Raw genomic sequence first — 23,573 nt, forward strand, 5'->3', positions numbered from 1 at the left:
CGCTGACTCATGTAAATATTATCATGATGCAATCTGATGATTGTACATGATATGCTTTGATCCTGAACACTCATGGTTTTATCAATAAGAAAAACTTGCCAGAAAAACGAACTACTAACGATATAAAAATAAACAAGAGCCACGAGCTCATATGGCACTTGTGACGAGATCGAAACCTAAAATTAGACTCGGTACTAGAGTTATCGATTTTGCTGTTCTTTGTTTATTGGCAGTTATTACAAAGATAAACTTGCAAATACAGTGTTCCTGTAGTATCTTCTTGTTCAGTATTTTTTGGGGGGAATATACAACAGTAACTCATTTGTCCTGAAGTAGATTTTTTCATCTCAAAATGTATATTAAATCCTCCTTCATATTAGAACATTTTTATTCGCCATATTAACTGACGACTTGAACTTGGTAAGAAAAAAAGTGCCCCGGGTGAAGCTCGGACTCATGGCCTGAAGACTATGAGACGTACGCTCTACCGACTGAGCCACCGATGCTTATTAACTGGTACACGTTATTGGCTTCTTCATGAATAAAGAATTAACTGTCCCTCCACCCCCGCCAGATGGTTGAATCGGGGAAGCGGCCATATCTAATTTAATCTGGTCCGGTCCCTGATACGCCTGCCAACTTTCATCTTCATAGCTTATCTGGAAGTGCCCGAACTAGGAAAAGCGGGACCGACGAACGGACAGAATTGTGATCGCTATCTGGCACTTGGCCGACGGGCAAGTGCCATAAAAATTGAAAAATGGAGATAGATAATGACCAATTAGCCAAGACAAAAAGTATTCTAAATTTTTCTAAAAGGATTTTTCTAAATGCATTGTTTTTTGCTCAGTTTGACTCACCTCCAAGAAGACGAATGGATTCCACCTCATATGATCCAGCCCTACAAAGAAATCACACTGATTCCAGTTCGTAACGCATGTGACGATTTGCGCAAGTCAACGCCAGCTGAATGGGTTGCCAAAGCTGCCGGTAAGTTTACGGTATTTTTGCCTGTTTTTTCTTATTATTATTCCTACATGATTCAGGAAAATTTATCTTAGCAATGCTCTTATTCTATGGTTTTCAAATCTTGGCTGTGACGCGTTGAATCACTTTCAACAATTTAGCTGTTATGAACATACTATATGATGTTATTTAGCTGTTTATGACCAAGAAAATCATTTTGTTACAGCACGAAGTTTTTGTTATTTTAAAAAGAGCACTAGAACTTTATGTCTTTATTTGAATGAGCCCTATTCTACTATCAAACGGCTACTGTATTGATACGATTATTCCCAACACAAAAGAAAGAAAATAAAAGAAAGCAAAAATAAAAGTGACTATCTTTTACAGGAAAATACCAAGGTGCTATTTTTGCACACAGACGGTTGAAACATTTGTTCTTAGTGTTTAGGGTCCTTAGTCAAAATCAAACAGTGAATTATCTTCCTTTATTCTTCCGGTATAAATTTTGTTGTTGCGATACCAACATATCTAGCAGTTGTTCCAAACTTTGGAACAAACTTAGTAAGGATATTAAGGATAATGGTAATTTTAACCAGTTTAAATTTGATTTACGTGTGGAGTTGCTCGGTGGTATGCTTTCGAAGCAAATTAATTATATTTTCAGAGAGTTATTTTTCTGTATTTTTTATTGTGTCGTTTTGGGGATTTATATTGTGGCTTTTCGTTGTTTATTTTTATGTTCGTTTCGGTAAATGGTCTCATGCTCCATACTCTTTTTCTTTCTTTTTTCTTTCTTTTATATAGCACATCCTCGCAAGCTCCGCTTTTGTTGTGCTATCAGATAAAAATGATTATTTTCAATAAAATTGTTCTACTACTACTACTACTACTACTAGTTTCCAAACTACTGCCGATTTTTCTTTATCTGGATTAATCGTTTTATGGCTTAGCTATAATTGCTTCTTTTGAGGACAGTTTAGGATATAGTATGTACATTTTTAAAACTACATCTACTAGGACTCACAAATCATCACAACTCAATCTGACCGAGGCAACCATAGCTGCGTACCCTTGACCTTTAAAGTGTGCCTTTTTGTTGCAATCTTTAAGACAACTCAAAGACAAGGTCCGTTGAATTCGAATGAGAAGCATTTTAGAAGAACGGTAGTGTAAAAAGCGAGGGTAGATGAAGGGCAGCTGCCTTCGGAATAATCTCCGTTCATTTTTAATTTTAATTATGTTTCTTAATTTCAGTTGAAAAAACTTGTTTTTGTTTCTTTTAATTTAGTAAAAAAAAATCCAACGTAGAAAATGTCACTTTAAAACCAAAGCAGCGTCATTAAAAATACAAGTTAAAAATTAAAATGAACTTACTATTTCTTTTTTTTCATATGTCAAAAAGCTCGTGGTAAAGTAATTAAGGAGCGACACGGCTCAATAGTAACTGTAACTCTAAAAAAATTAATTTTGATATCAATAGATATGTAAAAAGAATCTCTCTCTCTCTCTCTCTCTCTCTCTCTCTCTCTCTCTCTCTCTCTCTCTCTCTCTCTCTCTCTCTCTCTCTCTCTCTCTCTCTCTCTCTCTCTCTCTCACTCTCTCTCTCTCTCTCTCTCTCTCTCTCTTTCTCTCTTTCTTTCTTTCTTTGCGGGATGCAAGTTCAAATCCTGGTGATGTCAAGACTCAAGTTCTGGCTATGGGTAGGGGTCTACGGTTTGACTCTGCAAGTTCAGCCGCCTAGGATGGGGAGATAATTGGCCTTTGAGGCCTAAGACTTGATCCAGTTGGATTCGGGCCACCGTCATGCGCACGAATATGGAGCCTTTGGCCTAGATGCTCTTTCCTACACAGAAATTCTAGTTTGATTACCATTAAAGTACAGAATTTAAATACTCACTGTCAATACATATACATATTGAAACCAAATACGTATTGGTTATATTTTCGCGATAATTTAATTATACATAGAGAAAAATTTAGCCTAAACATGTGAAATTTGAACGAAAATCAAACAGTTCGTGGCAGCGAACTCTAGTAAGGAGTAGCCCGCCTCAATAATAACCGAAACTCTAAAAAACGGAATTTTGATTCTAATAGATACATCAAAAGATCGGGGCGCTGGGAATAGCCCCTTTTATATACAGAATAATTTTATTCGTTTTAAGTTTTAATGTCGCTCCTTACTTTCAGTTAAAATATAAAAAAATATATATATATAATTATATACAAGCACCAATTTATCTTGTACGGAAAAATAAACCTTTTAGAGAAGAATGAAGAGGGAAAATAGTCTGATTGCTTGATGCCTGAGACAGACTCTTTAATCATCTGCCTCGTCCTCTGGGGGAAAATAATTGAGTTAAGAAATTCTGCCCGTCACAGCTATGTGCTTATAAAGAATAAAAAAAAAAACCAGACGCTTTCTTATGTTATCTTTCCTCAAGTGCTTCGTTATATTGCATTGTAAAAATAGTAGTATATGTCAACTTTGGCGGTGGAAGAGTAAAGTATTCTAGTCCAATGTATATTTGATTTAAAATAAGCTTCTTACGATTGAAATAAGTTCGTTGTGGAAAATTTTAAATTTTGGTATCGACGTTTCCTTATAAACCAGGCGCGTCAATTTGGTGGGTGCAGTCATCCTTGAAAAATATCTTTTTGGGGTATTTTTGTTGAAAAAGACCGAAAATGGGACAAAATTTCCCTATACCCACCCTCTCTAGATTTTCAAAATACATCTCCCCCCTACATTTTCGTAAATTAGCACCCCTGATGTAAACTTAAGTCACATAAAATGGATCCAATGCAGAAATTAATCTCTAAATAGGGAAAATTGTTTAGTTTTCTAAGATACGGATACGATTTTGTTTAATTGGTTGTATCCGCTAATTTTTTTTAGTTTTGCTTGGATTCAGCTTTGACTTTGCTGAACTGTAAGGTTTACTACGCAGTAATCAACCTATTACAAAACACCAACAACTGTATAAGTTGAGACAATCAAACAGTTCGTGGTAACGAACTGTAGTAAGGAGCGACCCGGCTCAATAGTAACCGAAACTCTAAAAAAAGAAATTTTGATACCGATAGTTATATCAAAAGAATCACATTTTATTGTTGATTTTAAACATATTAAATAAAAAAAAACTAATTTTTTTAGCTGAAAGTAAGGAGCGACATTAAAACTTAAAACGAACAGAAATTACTCCGTATATGAAATGGGTTGTCCCCTCCGCAATCCCTCGCTCTTTACGCTAAAGCTTTTAATTGTTTTAAAAAGTAGAATTGTGGCAAAAAGTCAAACTTTAGCGTAAAGAGCGAGGGATTGCAGAGGGGACAACCCATTTCATATACGGAGTAATTTCTGTTCGTTTTAAGTTTTAATGTCGCTCCTTACTTTCAGCTAAAAAAATTAGTTTTTTTTTATTTAATTTCTGAACGTTTTTGAATTAATGCATGTTTGGTTTTGGCTCTCCGCACATAAATTATTAAAATGAAATTTGCATATTAATTCCTTTTTTGGCTAAATGGCTTTCTCTTAGTTTTGATCAGACGATTTTGAGAAATAAGGGGTGAGGAAGGAGGCCTAGTTGCCCTGTAATTTTTCGGTTACTTAAAAAGGCAACTAGAACTTTTAATTTTAACGAACGTTTTTATTAGTAAAAAATATGCGTAACTTAAGAATTAACTTACGTAACAAACTTTCATAGCCTTATATTTTTATTATGTATACGAGGGGGTTTGTACCCTCGTTTTTACCTCGCTCTTTATACTAAATCGTAAGTTTTGTCCCAATTCTTTAAGAATGACCCCTGAATCAGAAAGGCCGTAGAATAAATAGTTGAAATTACTAAAAATACTTTAGCATAAAGAGCAAGGTATTTATCTCCTCCTAAATACCTCGCTCTTTATGCTAAAGTATTTTTAGAACCCCTCATATGCGTAATAATCTCTGTTCGTTTTAAGTTTCAATGCTACTTCTTCCTTTCATTTGAAAAAACGTTTTCATGTTTATTTTTCATTGTTTTCTTATAGTAATGCTAGAGAATCCTGCGCCCTTTTCATTGAATTTTTCTTCCCCCATGACAGATTCCTCCAAGGAAAGATCCTCCAACATAGCCCCCTCTCCTCAGCCCCACCCTCAAACAAAATAAAATCCCCCTGAAAACGTCTGTACACTTCCCAATAACCATTACTATATGTAAACACTGGTCAAAGTTTGTAACTTGCAGCCCCTCCCCCAGGGATTGTGGGGGAGTAAGTCATCCCCAAAGACATAGTTATTATGGTTTTCGACTATGTTGAACAAAATGGCTATCTCAAAATTTTGATCCGTTGACTTTGGGAAAAAAATGAGCGTGGGAGGGGGCCTAAATGCCCTCCAATTTTTTTGGTCACTTAAAAAGGGCACTAGAACTTTTCATTTCCGTTAGAATGAGCCCTCTTGCGACATTCTAGGACCACTTGGTCGATACGATGACCCCTGGGGAAAAAAAAACAAAAAAAAACAAAAAAACAAACAAATAAACTCGCACCCGTGATTTGTCTTCTGGCAAAAAATACAAAATTCCACATTTTTGTAGATAGGAGCTTGAAACTTCTACAGTAGGGTTCTCTGATACGCTGAATCTGATGGTGTCATTTTCGTTAAGATCCTACGACTTTTAGGGGGTGTTTCCCCCAATTTTCCCAAATAAGGCAAATTTTCTCAGGCTCGTAACTTTTGATGGGTAAGACTAAACTTGATGAAACTTATTTATTTAAAATCAGCATAAAAATCCGATCCTTTTAACGTAGCTATTGATATCAAAATTCATTTTTTTAGAGTTTTGGCTACTATTGAGCCGGGTCGCTCCTTACTACAGTTCGTTACCACGAACTGTTTGATAAGTTTCATAAAGTTTAATCTTACCCATCAAAAGTTACGAGTAAAAAAAGTTAAAAGTAAATTTGCCTTATTTTAGAAAATAGGGGGAAACACCCCCTAAAAGTCTTAACCAAAATCACACCATCAGATTCACCGTATCAAAGAACCCAACTGTAGAAGTTTCAAGCTACTATATACAAAAATTTGGAATTTCGTATTTTTTCGCCAGAAGACAAAAATTGCGTTTTTTTTTTCAGGGTGATTTTATCGACCCAGTGGTCCTAGAATTTTGTAAGACGGCTCATTATAACTGAAATTAAAAGTTCTAGTGCCCTTTTTAAGTTACCAAAAAATTGGAGGCCACCTTGGCTCCATCCCACGCACATTTTCTCCCCTAAGTAACCTGATCAAAATTTTGAGATAGCCATTCTGTTCAGCTTACTCGAAAACCTAATAACTATGTCTTTGGGGACGACTTAATCCACCACAGTCCCCGGGGGAGGGGCTGCAAGCTACAAATTTTGACCATTTTACATATAGTTTACATATAAGAATGGTTATTATGAAGTGTACAGACGTTTTCAGGTGGACTTTTTCGCGTTGGGGTGGGAGTGGGTTGGGGGAGGGGGTTACATGGGAGGATCTTTCCATGGAGGAATTTATCATGAGGGAAGAAAATTTCCATGAAGGGAGCGCAGGATTTTCTAGCATTATTTAAAAAGAAAAATGAGAAAATAAATAAAAACAAAATTCACCTGGAAGTAATGAGTAGCATTAAAACTTAAAACGAACATAAAATATTGCGTATAAAAGAAGTTTTTCTCCACCACAATACCTTGCTCTTTACGCTAAAGTGTTTTTAGCAATTTCAACTATTTATTCTACGGCCTTTGTGATTCAGGGGTCATTCTTAAGAATTTAGGATAAAATTCAAGCTTTAGTGTAAAGAGCGAAATACTGACGAGGGGACCAACCCCCTCATATACATAATAAAAATACACAAATATAGAATTCCGTTGCGTAAGTTAATTCGTAAGGTACGTATGTTTATTACTAACAAAAACGTTCGTACAAAAAAATAAAAAAATCTAGTTGCATCTTTAAGTAACCGAAAATTGGAGGGCAACCAGGCCTCCCCCCCACCCCTTTTTTATCAGAATCATCCGATCAAAACTATGAGAAAGCCATTTAGCAAAAAAAAAATAATATACAAATTTTGTTTTAATTATTCATGTGCGGTGAGCCAAAATCAAAGCATGCATTAACTCAAAAACGTTCTGAAATTTAATAAAAAAAACAACAAGTTTTTTTAACTGCAAGTGAGGAGTTACATTAAAACTTAAAACAAACAGAGATTATTTCGTATATGAGAGGGGTTGTCCCCTCCGCAATGCCTCGCTCTTTAATCTAAAGTGTTTTATCGTTTTAAAAAGTAGATTTGTGAGAAAGAGTCAAACTTTAGCGTAAAGAGCGAGGCGTTGCGAAGGGGACAACCCCTCTCATATACGGAATAATTTCTGTTCGTTTTAAGTTTTAATGTAACTCCTTACTTGCAATTAAAAGAACTTGTTTTTTATTTAATGGTTTTAAAAGGGTCAATGCTTTTTCATATGAACCCAATGTACAAAATTTTGATCTGTGCAAATGTAAATTGTATGCAGGCAAAATTTTTCAGTTTTTGGAGAGGAGGGCGGCAGTTCTGTTCCTTATTTGTCACTCCTTGTTTTGTTTTGCTACCCTAGAATTCGCTTCCGTTGAGGTTTCATAGGCTAAGGTTTACCATTTCGAGCACATTTGAAATGTTGAGAGTTCAATCTAGAAAAACTATAACCGAAGGAAAAAAAGGAGAAACACATTTGTTTAACGATTTAACTTATGTTGTAGTAATTAAAAAATATTTCCAAAATGTTTGTTTAATCTAAGTGAATCTTAGAAAGGATATACTTCGAATCAGCTTCAGAGAAATTATTTAGTCCTTCTTTATTATTTTTGGGTTGAAATTCTTCGTGGGCAAAATTTTTATTTGATATTTTATATTAATTCTTCGACTCTAAGGCTTTGAAAATACCATAATGACTGTAACAAGCAAGCTTTGATAGTGACATCAACAGATAAAAATTCTGCGGGATAACAGCTTATTCATATTTTCAAACATTTCTTATCCCCCCCCCAAAAAAAAAAGTTCAATTCCGTAGCACCCAATTCTAAGATCCTAGATACTGAATTGTATATGGGACATCCTATTGTAGTAATTAGTCAAATGAGTTTTTAAAAACTAATAAAATTTCATCCAGGGATGGATTAAGGACTTACTGTTGATGGGATGAAAAAAGACACAATTTGACACTCATGTCAAATAAGATTTTTGTTTTATAGTTCTATAGAATTGTTTTACACTTTTATAGTTTTTTAAGGTTTTATAATTTTAATTATAGTGTTTTTATGTTTTTATTTTTAATAATAAATAAAAAAATAAGTTTTTTAACTGCAATTAAGGAGTGACATTAAAAGTTAAAATGTACAGAAATTATTCCGTATATGAAAGGGATTGTTCCCTCCTCAGCGCCTCGCTCTTTACGCTAAAGTTTGACTCTTTTTCACAACTCTAGCTTTAAAACAATAAAAAAAACTTTAGCTTAGAGAGCGTTGAGGTAAAAAGACCCGGTTTTTTATATTTAATTTCTGGACGTTTTTGAATTAACGCATGTTTTGATTTTGGCTCACCGCACAAGAATAATTAAAAAGAAATTTGCATATTATTATTTATTTTTTTGCTAAATGGCTTTCTCATAGTTTTGATCGGACGATTTTGACAAAAAAGGGGAGGAGGAGGAGGCATAGTTGCCCTCCAATTTTTAGTTACTTAAAAATGCAACTAGATTTTTTTACGTACCTTACGAATTAACTTACGTAACGAACCTCTATATTTGTGTATTTTTATTACGTATATGAGGGGGTTTATCCCCTCGTCAATACCTCGCTCTTTACACTAAAGCTTGATTTTTGTCTTAAATCTTTAAGAATGACCCCTGAATCACAAAGGCCGTAGAATAAATAGTTGAAATTACTAAAAATACTTTAGCGTAAAGAGCAAGGTATTGTGGAGGAGACGAACCCTCTTATGTATGTGATATTTTCTGTTCGTTTTAAGTTGTAATGCTGCTCATTACTTCCAGTTGAAAAAAAATTTGCTCTTTACGCTAAAGTTTTTTAATTGTTTTAAAAAGTAGAGTTGTAAGAAAGAGTCAAACCTTAGCGGAAAGAGCGAGGCGTTGAGGAGGGGACAGCCCCTTTCATATACGGATTAATTTCTGTTCGTTTTAAGTTTAAATGTTGCTCCCCTTACTTTCAGTTAATAAAACTTGTTTTGTTTTTTTTTATTCGTACATAAAGCATAGCCAGGTTGGCCTTAAAACAAATTAAATAAAAAAACAAGTTTTTTAACTGAAAGTAAGGAGCGACATTAAAACTTAACACGGACAGAAGTTATTCCGTATATGAAAGGGGCTGTACCCTCCTCAACGCCCCGCTCTAGTTTTTTATGGTTTTAAAAAGTAGACTTGTGAAAAAGAGTCAAACTTTAGCGTAAAGAGCGGGGCTTTGAGAAGGGGAGAGCCCCTTTCATACACGGAATGATTTCTGTTCGCTTTAAGTTTTAATGTCGCTCCTTACTTTCAGTAAAAAAAAACTTGTTTTTTTTGTTGCAATTTGCAATTTCGGCTCACCGTACATGAATGATTTGAACGAAATTCGCATATTAATTTTACTTTTTTGTTTGGCTAAATAGCTTTCTTTTAGTTTTATTTACGAAGGCTTTTATTAGTAATAAATATACGTAACTTGCGAATTAACTTACGTAACGAACTTCTATATTCGTATATTTTTATTGCGTATATGAGAGGGGTTCGTCCTCTCGTCAATACCTCGCTCTTTACTCTAAAGTTTGAATTTTGTTCCAATTCTTTGAGTGACCTCTGAATCACAAAGGCCGTTTAATTAGAATACACAGCTCTTTTGAAATTACTGAAAATACTTAAACGTCTTTTACGTTAAACGTAAAAGAGTGAGGTATTCAGGAGGGGAAGAATCCCCTCATATGCGTAAAAATCTCTGTTCGTTTAAAGTTTCAATGTTGCTCCATACTTTCAGTTGAAAAAACTTGTTTTTTTTTTAATCTCGCATTGTTTTTTAAATAATGTTGGAAAATCCAGCTCCCCCTTCACGGAAATTCTCTTCCCTCATGATCAATTCCTCCATGGAAAGATCAAAAGATCATCCTACGTAGCCCCCGACTCCGCCCCCCCCCCTATTACTAGAAAAATCGCTCCTAAAAACGTCTGAATACTTCCCAATAACTAATACTACATGTAAACAATGGGCAAATTTCATTACTTGTAGCCCTTCCCCCGGGGATTGTGGGGATTAAGTTGTCCTCAAAGACATAGTCATTAGATTTTTCGACTATGCTAAGAAAAAACGACTATCTCAAAATTTTGATTTGGTGACTTTGGGAAAAAAATGAGCGTGGGAGAGAGCCTAGTTGCCCTCCAGTTTTTTGGTCACTTAAAAAGGGCACTATAACCTTTAAATCTCGTTAGAATTAGCCTTCTAGCGACATTCTGGGACCACTGGATCGTTACGATCACCCCTGGGGAAAAGAAAAAATAGCAAATAAGCACGTATCCGTTATCTTTCTTCTGAAAAAAAAATACAAAATTCCACATTTTTGTAGATAGGAGACCTCCTATATTTTATGATAGAAACTTCAACAGTAGGGTTCTCTGATACGTTGAATCTGATGGTGTTATTTTCATGAAGATTTTATGACTTTTCGGAGGATTTTCCCCCTTAGTTTGAAAATAAGTCAAATATTCTTGAGCTCTTGAGTTTTGATGGGTAAGACTAAATTTGATGAAACTTATATATTTAAAATCAGCATAAAAATCTGATTCTTTTGATGTGTATATTGGTATCAAAATTTTTAGAGTTTCGGTTACTATTTAGCCGGGTCGCTCCTTATTATAGTTCGTTACCACGAATTGTTTGATTTAGTTTTCATATTTAATATTTGGTACAAACACATCAAAATTGCCCCAAAACCGTATTTTTTTTTCTTTTATTCATGACTGGTTAACACTTATGCAAATCCACTGTCTGAAACCACTTTTGACGAAATTTATCGTCGCTGATGATGCTGGTGTTCCGGAGAAAAGGGCAGGTGTAAGCTTATGAAAATAAAACTTTCACATAGAAACAGCTCACCTTACAAATCGTTTAGCTCCATAAAAAAAATCTTAAGACAACGTTTATCATAAATTGTGACGATTAAAATAAATAATGTAAGCTCGAGTTATTTATACCGGACAGTTAACTCTATATTTCATAATAAGGAGCGATTTTAGGCACCCTGGAGTACACTAGAAGGTACTCGCGCCAATTTAAATACTGCAGAAGACTATATGTCAAAAGAATAAATGTCAGAGTTTGAATTTTACCTATTTGAACTAATAAAAAAAAAAATACTTTTCGATTAGAATCATTATAGCTTATCCATATTAAATACTGACTAATTTGGAGCTCTCTATCGTTTTCAAAAAATTGGATTAGAAAGGGTGCCATTATCAAATCGCGTTTTTAATTCTAACACTTTCAAAAACCGTGAACGGTGTGCTCTAAGGCTGTTTAGTAACATAATAATAATTTTACTAACAATCCTGGGCAGACAGATAATCATTGCTGACAATATTAAAGTCACCATCAGATTCAGCAGATCAGAGATCCATATCGTAAAGTTGCCAGGGTAATACATACAAAATGAGGAATTTTTCATTTTTTGGTAGAAGAAACATCACGGACGAGTTTTTTTTTTTTTTTTTTTTTTTTTTAATGGTGACAGAGATCCTAGGTACAGGGCTCATTGATGGAAAATCAACAGTTCTAATAAAAAATGTTTTCTTTTATTTGCATATAAAAGCCCCATTGAATTACATATGAGGGTTCAACCCACTGATAGATTTGCTACCCAATTAATATGTTTCCACGAATTGCTAGTTTCAAATTTCTGTTCATTTAACAATGTGGCAATTAAGACTTTTTTTCTGATAAAATTCACCTAAAACTCTAAAGGAAGCAGACAATATTTGATATTTTACGCTTTATGATATAAAAATTTTAATGGAATAATTTTAAAATGTATATTTTAAAGGTGAATGTGGCGATCCTTATACTAATAATATATTAATATTACATTTCGTTTTATATTGCAATTTATTAATATATTGCAGGTATGCCTCTACCAGGTTTGGACAATAGTGAATCCGATCTACATTTTAATATACAGAAGAAGATAACGCCGTGGAAGTCAATTCTTCCTGACTTAGAAGCAATGGCCAATGTTGCCAAGGTAATCTCCAATTAGAAAAATATACATTCATATCGATAACCAGTGTGGGATAAAGAATGGTTACCTTGGAGAATTTGGAATTTCGGGGGGGGGGGGAATACATGTTTAAAAGTATCATGTCCAACAGATAGATTTCATCGTACCCCTCATATCCCTTCAAAGGCTGGAACTTTGTCTACCTACCAATATGTTAAAGATACTACGAAGGGTTGTAGTTTCACATGAGTGTTTAGCATCTAACCTAATTAAACGAGTTTTTTCATGACGGAACAGCTGTCAAGATTTTTCTTCCTCTGTAGGGGGGGGGGTGCTTCGCTATTATGTGGAATAAAAATATTATTTATAGCATTTAGGTTTTAAAATAACTCTTCAAAGTTTAACCTATCCTGATATTGTATTGTAACGGCTAAGATTTTGAAAGGACCGATCATGGTTAAGCCCAAAGGAATAAATTTTCTTAATATTCTTTAGGACTATAAAAAAAGATAAAAAAAAAAATTCACCTATGGATGGGGGTTTTCCTACTAGGTAGGATTTCCATTCTGAACATACTCTCCTGAAGGATAGTCTTCGCACTCTTTGGGTTGTCTTCTTTATTTATAAGGGTCAAAGCTTTAAATAAATTTGATAATGGGACAAATATAGAGTAAATTGGTTTATTTTGAGAAAAAGATTTGATTAATATTATATTCAAATTATAAGTTTTTGATATATCAGATTTCTTAAAGGTTTTATAGTTTGATTTTGAATATACTTATTATGGTTTGGTTTCACGTCTGGACTGCAGGAACTATCTCTTCTCCTTTTTTTAAGTTATTTTAATTAATATCTCTCCCACCACCAAGCTCTACTCCTTGGTTGGATTATTTAATTTTATGCAGGAACTATCTCTTCTCCTTTTTTAAGTTATTTTAATTAATATATCTCCCACCTAAGGACAAGCCCTACTCCTTGGTTGGATTATTCAATTTTATTGTATGATTTATTTAAATAAAGGATTTTACAAGAGCATGTTACTTTAATCCCCTTGAACATAAAGCTGTCTAACACAGAGGACTCTAAAGAATAGTAGACGTTACCAATGTGTAGCCTGGATACAATATTTTTTGACACAAATATTTGCCAGGATACACCAGCTCATTTCCATTATTTTCATTTATATTACTGTCAGGTGAAATCGTAAAGGGGATAACTCCTTTTGTCTTTAGCCTAGTTTATTTTCCACCTTTTATATCATGTTTTGCATAGTCTTTTCTTCTTTAGTCTCAATTAAGTTCTAATTCATTCTCTTAAATATTTGTTCTAATAACGGCTTTTTCATTTTCCAAGGTGATTTCCAAGAAGAAAAAACTATGACAGTACCCTGTTTTCGTAAAAGAAAGATGGTAAAGTAGTTCAGTTTCTATTACAACATAAAATTCCCTAAGCATCCCCCTTGAGGACCTTAGTAACTTTTAGAGATTCAAAACTTGTGTACCTAACCTGTCCTTAGAGAATACTAAAATGGAAGTATTTTCCCCTTCTTATTCATGACAAAAAAAAACTGTTAACATTAAGTGCTTTTTCATTAACTTGCTGTTTGGGAAAAATTTTGGCTTCATATTTTAAAACTGAATTATTTTTCTGTGTCACTGGTTTTCTATGACATATATAAATAATGTTTATATAACAATAATACATATAAATAATAATAATATATAAATATTACCTAAAGGGAGCGTTCATTGGCCAATGTGGGCTAGCTCATAGAATGTGCATTGCAGAAAATTTGAAAATAAGATTCATTTCGGGTTTTGTTAGCCATCTATTTGGAAACGTTTCTAGACTTTTATGGTTTAAAGCCGCATGTTTTTGTGTTTTAAGGACAAATAGGCCAATGAACCAGCCAATTAAGAACCATGCTTATTATGCTGCGTCAAATAAAACATCGAATAAAAATAAGACCTCGTTTTTAATTGAATTATTTTCTAAAGCGGTTTTAGAATTTATCTCATAAAACTTGCTTCTAAAAATCTTATTTGGCGTTTGATGGCAAACATTTTTGTGTCTCTTAAGGTATTAATTTTTTGTTGTCGGGATTCTTGCCATGATTCCATGGAATTAATGACTCTAAAACATCAACAATGTAAAACAAAGGCTTAACAGTTTGTATGTACCTGTTAGCAATAAACATATTACCATCGTTCTCTGTTGCTATTAAATAAAAAAACAAGTTGTTTTTTAACGGAAAGTAAGGAGCGACATTAAAACTTAAAACGAACAGAAATTACAGAAATGTGGAAGTGGCTGCTTGCTCATCAACGCCCCGCTCTGTACGTTAAAGTTTAACTCGTTCTCTTAAATCTACTTTTTAAAACAGTAAAAACCTTTAACGTAAAGAGCGGGGCGTTGGTGGGGAAGCAGCCACTTTCACATACTAAGTAATTTCTGTTCGTTTTAATTTTTAATGTTGCTCCTTACTTTCCGTTAAAAAAACTTGTTTTTTTTAAATTTAATTTCTGAACGTTTTTGAATCAATGCATGTTTTGATTTTGGCTCTCCGAAGATGAATAATTAAAACGAAATTTGCATATTTTTTTATTTTTTTTTGGCTAAATGGGTTTCTCATAGTTTTGATCGAACGGTTTTGAGAAAAAAAGGAGCGGGAGAGGAGGCCTAGTTGCCCTCCAGTGTTTTGGTTACTTAGAAAGGCAACTAGAACTTTTAATTTTTTACGAATGTTTTTATTAGTAAAAGATATACGTAACTTATAAATTAGCTTACGTAACAAACTTCTGTAATCTCATGTTTTTATTACGTATATGAGGGGGTTCGCCCCCTCGTCAGTACCTCGCTCTTTACACTAAAGCTTAAATTTTGTCCCAATTTCTTAAAAATGACCCCTGAATCACAAAAGCCGTGGAATAAATAGTTGAAATTACTAAAAAATACTTTAGCGTAAAGAGTGAGGTATTAGGAGGAGGTAATCACATCATATGCGCAATAATTTCTGTTCTTTTTAAGTGTTTTTAATAATGCTCCTTACCTTCAGTTGAAAAAACTTTTTCATATTTGTTTTTTCATTGTTTTTTTTTTAAATAATGCTTGGATATCCTGCGCTCCCTTCATGAAAATTTTCTTCCCCCATGATAAATTCCTCCAAGGAAAGTTCCCTTAACATATCCCCTTCTTTTCGACCCCCCCCCCAACTGAAAAATCCCCCTGAAAATGTCTGTACACTTCCAAATAACCATTACTATATGTAAGCACTGATCAAAGTTTGTAACTTGTAGCCCTTCCCACGAGGACTGTGGGGGAGTAACTTTTCATTTCCGTTAGAATGAGCCCTCTCGCAACATTCTAGGACTACAGGGTCGATACGATCACCCATGGAAAAAACAAACAAACAAACAAATAAACACGCATCCGTGATCTGCCTTTTGGTAAAAAAAAATACAAAATTCCACATTTTGTAGATAGGAGCTTGAAACTTCTACAATACTCTGATGCGATGAATCTCATTGTGTGATTTTCGTTAAGATTCTATGACCTTTAGGGGGTGTTTTTCCCTATTTTCTAAAATAAGGCAAATTTTCTCAGGCTCCTAACTTTTGATGGGTAAGTCTAAACTTAATGAAACTTATATATTTAAAATCAGCATTAAAATGCGATTCCTTTGATGTAACTATTGTTATAAAAATTCCGTTTTTTAGAGTTTTGGTTACTATTGAGCCAGGGCGCTCCTTACTACAGTTCGTTACCACGAACTGTTTGATATATATATATATATATATATATATATATATATATATATATATATATATATATATATATATATATATATATAATATATATATATATTTCAAATGTGAGTCCTGGTTGAACTTCGTTGAAGTAAGGATGCTAGGGCTGTTTTAAAAAGTTTTTTAAAACATTATTAATTTTAATTCTCACATTTTAATGTAAGTTTATATATATTTATATACATATATATATATATATATATATATATATATATATATATATATATATATATATATATATATATATATATATATATATATATATATATATAAAATAGCCACATGGTAATGAATTCTATAATTGTTTAGTTCATTCAGGTTTTTTGCAAAGTGTTAATATTTGTGATTTGGTAAAATTTATCACATTTAGTTTACCTATTGTTGCTAAAAAGAGGAATATATTAACAGGATAAGTTTGTTCTGGTGTTACTTGATTGTTCTACATTTGCTGGGTTTTTTCATAGGCATGTATTTTGGGGGTGATACCTGACACGGGGATGTCATGGATATTCTGTGGTAGGCACAACACTTGACTGGGTAGAGAATTTAAAGTGCCGAAACCCTATAGGCAAGTGTATTCTCCTGATGAGCCCTTGTGTTGGGTTGTTGCCTCTGAATTATTTGTCTTTATTGTTTCTATTGTTTGGTAAATGACGACTTATACTTATTGACATGACTGCCTGTCCATGGATTATTCTTTATGGTTGATTGTGTATGACTATGCTGTTTGACCTATGCGGTTGTATGGATGAGTAGGGTTAAGGCCTCATTCAAGTGCTGGTCTATACTAATCACTAATTTAGGAAAACAGTTTTCCCTTTCTCCTTCTATCTCCTTTGTTTCTTTCTTGTGCTGTGTTTGTGCTGTTGCATTGATGATTTCTCTTTTCGTTATATATATATATATATATATATATATATATATATATATATATATATATATATATATATATATATATATATATATATATATATATATATATATATATATATATTCTCATATATATATATATATATATATATATATATATATATATATATATATATATATATATATATATATATATATATATCTCATATATATATATATCTCATATATATATATATATATATATATATATATATATATATATATATATATATATATATATATATATATATATATATATATATATATATATATATCTGGTGTTGTGCTGAAGACGGTCCTTGGACAGAGAGCCGAAATATCCATTGAATTGAATTCCACTGTCTTAGAAAAAAGAAGGAAAAAAAATTCCTGTTGCTTGTACTTTGTGTTTGTTTGATATGGCAAGGCAGTGTGGATAATGCATTATTGTACTACTTCTAAATGAAAAAGAGAAGCGAAATGGAGAAATTCTTGATAATACCCATTCTATAATAAAAAAAAAGGTCCAATAAAGGGGAATCACTGGCAACATATATACTGTATTTTAATTTTTTTAGAAAAAGCCCCAAATTGGTGGGCTTGTTGTCGTCGCTTCATTGATAGACAAACCAACAAATTTAGGAGGACTTTGTAGAACATGTGAAGTCTTGGGGGCGAGTGAATATGTGCTTCAAAGCTTTCATTTTACCGAAGATAAACAATTCTCAGCACTTAGTGTTTCATCCGAGAAGTGGGTACCATTAAAGGAGGTAAGCTTTCAATTTATTACCTGGCAAGTAAGGGGTCACTTATTTTTTACAATAATTGTCTGTATTTTGCGTATAATTTGCCTGTCGTTTTTCTTCTTTTTTGTAATTTGAGTTTGTACTCTTTTAGTTTTTTGGCCTATTTGGGATGCCTTTAATGGAATAAATGTATATGTATGTCGAGTAGACTCAGTTATATCTATCTATAAGGAATGGCATTAAAATCCTTATGACGTATGACTTCAAAGATAAGTCGTTGCTACTTTGCCCAAACCTACATTTTTTTTTTCTATGGCTCACCGACTATAGTTTTTTTATTGTTGTTTTTTGTATCCTAAGTAAGAAACCCTAAAAGAGAGAAAACGTGTATAGTTGTCTGATTTTAGGCCAAAATTTTTATTGGGTCTTCACCAATACTCGATTTTTTATGGCACTTGGTATTAACCAAGTGACATATAGCAATCGCAAATTCTGTCGGTCTGTCGGTCCTGGTTTTGCTACTTTTGGCACTTCCAGGTAAGCTAGGACGATGAAATTTGGCAGGCGTATCAGGGACCGGACCAGATTAAATTCGAAATTAAATTTGAAATTTCCCGATTTGACCATCTGGGGGGGGGGGGGGGTTAATTCAGAAAAATAGAAAAAATGAAGCATTTTTAACTTACGAACGGTTGATCAGATCTTATTGAAATTTGATGTTTGGAAGGATGTTTTGTCTCAGAGCTATTATTTGAAACCCCGATCGGATCTGGTGAGATTGGGGGAGTTGGGAGGGGGAAACCTAAAATCTTGGAAAACACTTAGAGTGAAGGGATCGGGATGAAATTTGGTGGGAAAAATAAGGACAAATCCTAGATACATGATTGACCTAACCGGAACGGATCCACTCTCTTTGGGGTAGTTGGGAGGGGGGTTAATTCTGAAAAATTAGAAAAATGACGTATTTTTAACTTACGAATGAGTGACTTCATGAAGCTTCATATTTAGAAGGACCTCATAACTCAGATCTCTTATTTTAAATCTCAACTGGGTCCAGCGTCATTGGGGGGGGCAGCTGGGGAGGGGGCCGGAAATCTTAGAAAATACTCAAAGAGGAGAGATCAGGATGAAACTGGATGGGAAGAATAAAAACCTGTCTAAGATACGTGAATGACATAACCGGACCGGATTTGCTCTCTTTGGTGGAGTTGGGGGGGAGGTAATTCCGAAAAATGAGGTATTTGTAACTTACGAACGGGTCACCAGATCTTAATGAAATTTGATATTTAGAAGAATCTTGTGCTTTAAAGCTCTAATTTTAAATTCTGACCAGATCCTGTGACATTGGGGGGTTGGAGGGGAAAACAGGAATTCTTGGAAAACGTGAAAATTGGGGTATTTTTATCTTACGAATAGGTGACCGGATCTTAATGAAACTTGATATATATATAGAAGGATCGTATGTCTCAGATGCTCCATTTTCGACTCGAATAGGATCCGGGGACATAGGGGGTTGGAGGAGGGAAACAGAAATCTTGGAAAACGCTAAGAGTGGAGAGATCGGGATGAAACTTGATGGGAACAATAAGCACAAGTTCTGGATACGTAATTGACATAATTTGAACGGATCCATTCTCTTTGGAGGAGCTGGGGGGTGTTAATTTGGAAAACTTAAGAACGGGTGACCGGATCTTAATGAAGTTTGATATTTAGAAGGAATTCATGTCTCAGAGCTCTTGTTTCAAATCCCGACGAGATCTGTTAACATTGGGGGGAGCTGGAGGGGGAAATCTTTGAAAACGCTTGGAGTGGAAGAATCGGGATGAAGCTTGGTGGGTAGAATAAGCAAATATCCTTGATACGTGATTGACGTAACCGTACTGGATTCGCTTTCTTTGGGGGAGTTGGGGGGAGGGGTTCAGTGATTTGGCGAGTTTGGTGCTTCTGGACGCACTAGGACGATGAAAATTGGTAGGCGTGTCAGGGAGCTGCACAAATTGACTTGATAAAGTCATTTTCCCAAATTCGACCATGTGGGGGGCTAAAGGGAGAGAAAAAATTAGAAAAAATGAGGTATTTATAACTTACGAGTGGGTGATCTGATCTTAATGAATTTTGATATTTAGAAGGACATCGTGACTCAGAGCTCTTATTTTAAATCCTGACCGGCACTAAGCCACTGATTTTCCTTTTAAATCAATCTATTGATTTTTAGAATTTTTTTGAGCTCATACCATGTGAGCTCTTGGCTCTTAGCTCTTCTTGCCTCGTCACAAGTGCCATATGAGCTCTTAGCTCTTGTTTTTATTTAATATCTTCTGCATAAGCTGTTTTTCTGACTTAAGAGCTGAAATACTGGTACGTTTAAAAAAGTTTTAGGTTCCTGCTCAATATCTAAAAAAAGACCTTTCAGAAAATTCGTCTCTAAACTAGAACTTTATGGCACGGAGTAAAGAGATGAGTTTTGAATAGGAAGATAAGTCTGCAAACCAGGATTAGAATATTTGTAGCTAAATTGATGACAGTGGTCAAATATGGCTCTGTAGCATAGGCGCTCCCAAAACCTGATGAAGATTTGCTAGATATTTTCTAGAGAAATTGCCTACGGGTTGTTCTGGGTACCCGGCTGACTGGCCATATTTCAAGCGTTAGGCTGTACAAAAATATGGCTCAATCCCGCTTTCCAGGCTTGTAATGAAAGAAATTTTGACATGGCTAGGGCAAGTTCTGAGGATGAAGGATGACAGATTGCCGAAGATTGTCCTGTTTGCCCAAGTGTCTAGGGCTAAAAGTATAGCAGTTCGTCCTCTTCTGGGGTGGGAGGACGTCATGAAGAAAAATTTAAAGGAAATGGGAACTTTCTGGGAGGTTGAAAAGAGGGAGGCTTTGAATAGATTAGGATGGAAGAGGAGCGTTCGTAGCTGTGTTGTCCTCTGGCGGCTTGGTGCTGCGGTGAGTCGTTAGTAGTAGTAGTATCTGCTCCGCCGATGTTCCCTGGTCTATCGTTCATGCTGACGAAGAAGAACGCGATTTTCATCACCTTTCCCTCTCCCTTACTGTGACATTAACCGCTGATCCATCTAATAATCCCTGTGCTGAGTGGTGAGTTGCGTATGACACGAGAGTGGAGCAAAGCCAATTGCTCCTTATATATTTTTTCTCCTAGTAGCTCTGTGGTCCTGTGTTAAGATCGCTTTTAATCTACTTTGCACGAGTTTTTTTTCGCCAAAATCCTGAGTGCAACTGAATGTTTATTACCTTCGCTTAGTTGAGTGTATGAAACAAGCTAAAGATGTGGCTGACCCCCTTGTCCGGGTTAAACTCGCAACTAGAAGTCCATTTTGGAAAGAAGACTTGGGTTTTAAAGCTGTCAAATATCCCGCATCTGGATTGCGTGTGGGCGGCCCTTGGGAGGCCAAGTTTTGATATAAAAAGTAAGACAAAAGTGGTGTTTAAACGGTATCTTCGTTTGACTCGATATAATGGTGCTGAATTCTCAAAAAGTTCAGTACAATGGAAAAAAGTCATTAATACGTCTAAATTTGATCCATTAAGGACCATGCAAGTTAACCCAAGTTCGTCTTGTCCTAGGCCTTATAAAGATATTTTTTGAAAGATTAAGCATAGTATTCATTATCATTTCAGTGCTTACTTTCTAAATTTTTGCCATCTAAAGTTTTGCAACGTCATGTTATTACTGTTCATACGAAAAGTATTGTTAATTGTATGCTTCAACTCAAGTCTAAATGCAGTGACCTTGATCGGATTAGCGCTCATCATTTACGTTGTGATTGTCCGGTGCTAGTTGCTCAGTTCCAGTTACTATTTTGTTTATGTTTGTCAATGGTGCCTGATTCCTTCCTTTGCGGGACGGTAATTTCTATTCTTCAACATGGAAGAGACTCCAATTGCAGTTCATGCAAGCCCAGCACTGTTGCCTGCAATATAAGTAAGATTTTTGGATATGTTCTGCTCCCATTTATTATTGAACGAACTGCGAAAGACTCAAATCAATTTGGGTTTCAACCTCGTAGTGAATGCCAACATGCGCAGAAGGTTTTGGCTTCAATTCTTTATGATGCCCAGTCTAAAGGTTATGAATTAAATATTTGCGCTTTGAATTTGTCTAAAGCTTTCGATATTATTGGCAATGCACAAGTGTGGTGTTCTTTTTCAGAGTTTGGAGTGAGCCCTTCTGTCATACATGTACTTAAATTTTGGTCTAGTAATTCGTGTCTTCATTTAAAATCTGGTACAGGTTACTACGGCAATATACCAGTTCAATCTGGGGTACGACAGGGTGGAGAGAGAGAGAGAGAGAGAGAGAGAGAGAGAGAGAGAGAGAGAGAGAGAGAGAGAGAGAGAGAGAGAGAGAGAGAGAGAGAGAGAGAGAGAGAGAGAGAGAGAGAGAGAGAGAGAGAGAGAGATAGGTTTATTTAAACAACATCGTAGCTAACAGCTAATTTGCGTTGCTTCACTATGCTAAATAACAAACTAACACAAAAAAAAAGAAGAAAATATCACTCGGCTTGCGTGGCGGTTCGTGCGTAGAAGTAGCTCTACTGTGAACAGTGCTGACATCTAAAAAAGGGACGGAAGCAGCATCTGGTGGCTTCGTCAGAAGATTAAAAGTCACCAAGTTCGAAAAAGTAGATAGCGCCACCGTATACAGGGGTGAAGAAAGGTCAAATAAAGTATCTTTCCTGTACTTAATTTACATATTGATGGCACAGAAAACTGTCAGGATAGTCACTGCTTTAACTGGTGACGCCATTGACGAACCAGCACACATATATTGGGCACTATCACCTCATCTATTTAATGGCTGTATTTAAAATATGTTATTAGGAATCAACCCTTCGTATTTTTTTAATTTATCTGATGTGTCTTATATTGCGTACGCGGATGACCAGCTAGTTTTAAGCTGAACCAAGTCTATTTTGGCATTATCTCTGCAACGTATTTCTATGATGTTTCGGGATGTTTGTCTGTTTTTGAATGTTGGTAAATGCTAATATTTTGCTGTCAACCCCATATCATCAGCTCATAAGTTGTCCTCTGGATCCTCAGTAATTTCCAATGTTGCGAGTTTGCTGTGATTAGGACTAATATTTGTTCTACACTCCCTTTTTTTGCGACTTCATGCTCTAAAGGAAGTTAAAGAAAAGTTGAAGATTGGGTATGCGAAAATTATACTTAACCCTGGAAAATATTCACGCCGAGCTTTAGCTAAAATCTATTCCATATATTGTGGCCATTCTGTCTTGTTTTAAAGTGGAATGCATTCGTTATTGAATAAGAATGATTTGAGCCAGTTCCGTATTGCTTATTTTCGACGTTGCACATTTTTACTCTACCTACCCACTTCACATCGTAATACACGCATTATTGAGAAGTACGGTGTTACTGAAAGTCGTTTTAGTTGCTTAGTGCTAAGTTATCAAGACATGCCTTTGTGCCCCTAGGCCAAAACCATAATATTATCCGTGTGTTTTTGTCTGTGATTAAGGTTAAAGTTATCTATGTTTCTGAGTATTTGATTTTTCTTCCTTTTTAGTGTAATTTTCTCCGCTATTTTTGTATAAAAGTGGATTGTAAACAAATTATTATTATTATTATTAATGTCAGATTTCTTTTGTATGTATTGAATATGTCTTAAATTTATAGGTGGCTCATGAGCCTGAACAAAATTACAACCGGTAGATGGTGGAAGGGATCTTTGACGAAAGTTTACCTGAATTGTGATCCTTATTTGGTATGATACTCTATAAAGATCCCTCCCGAGAATGATTAACGTGAAAAAGAATTTCAACCCCCCCCCCCAAAAAAAAAATCTAACGATTGGTTTTCCCGATTAAAATAAAACTGCTTGGTCTATTATAGAATACGAAAACATGTGTTAAAAGATATTTAAAGTTAAAAGA

At 34.7% G+C, this 23,573-nt stretch overlaps 1 protein-coding gene across 1 annotated transcript in view; it reads left to right on the plus strand.

The window, feature by feature from the left end:
- The window catches only part of LOC136028758 (probable methyltransferase TARBP1), a 169,848-nt gene that overhangs the window by 116,530 nt on the left and 29,745 nt on the right, over positions 1 to 23,573 (plus strand). Inside the window, exons 7-9 of the mRNA XM_065706642.1 lie at positions 851 to 990; positions 12,115 to 12,233; positions 17,482 to 17,673. Coding sequence (XP_065562714.1) covers positions 851 to 990; positions 12,115 to 12,233; positions 17,482 to 17,673 — 451 coding nt within the window. The remainder of the gene's footprint in view (positions 1 to 850; positions 991 to 12,114; positions 12,234 to 17,481; positions 17,674 to 23,573) is intronic.

The sequence above is a fragment of the Artemia franciscana genome, chromosome 7 (assembly GCF_032884065.1).
Source record: "Artemia franciscana chromosome 7, ASM3288406v1, whole genome shotgun sequence".
In the NCBI taxonomy this organism is placed as follows: Eukaryota; Metazoa; Arthropoda; class Branchiopoda; order Anostraca; family Artemiidae; genus Artemia; species Artemia franciscana.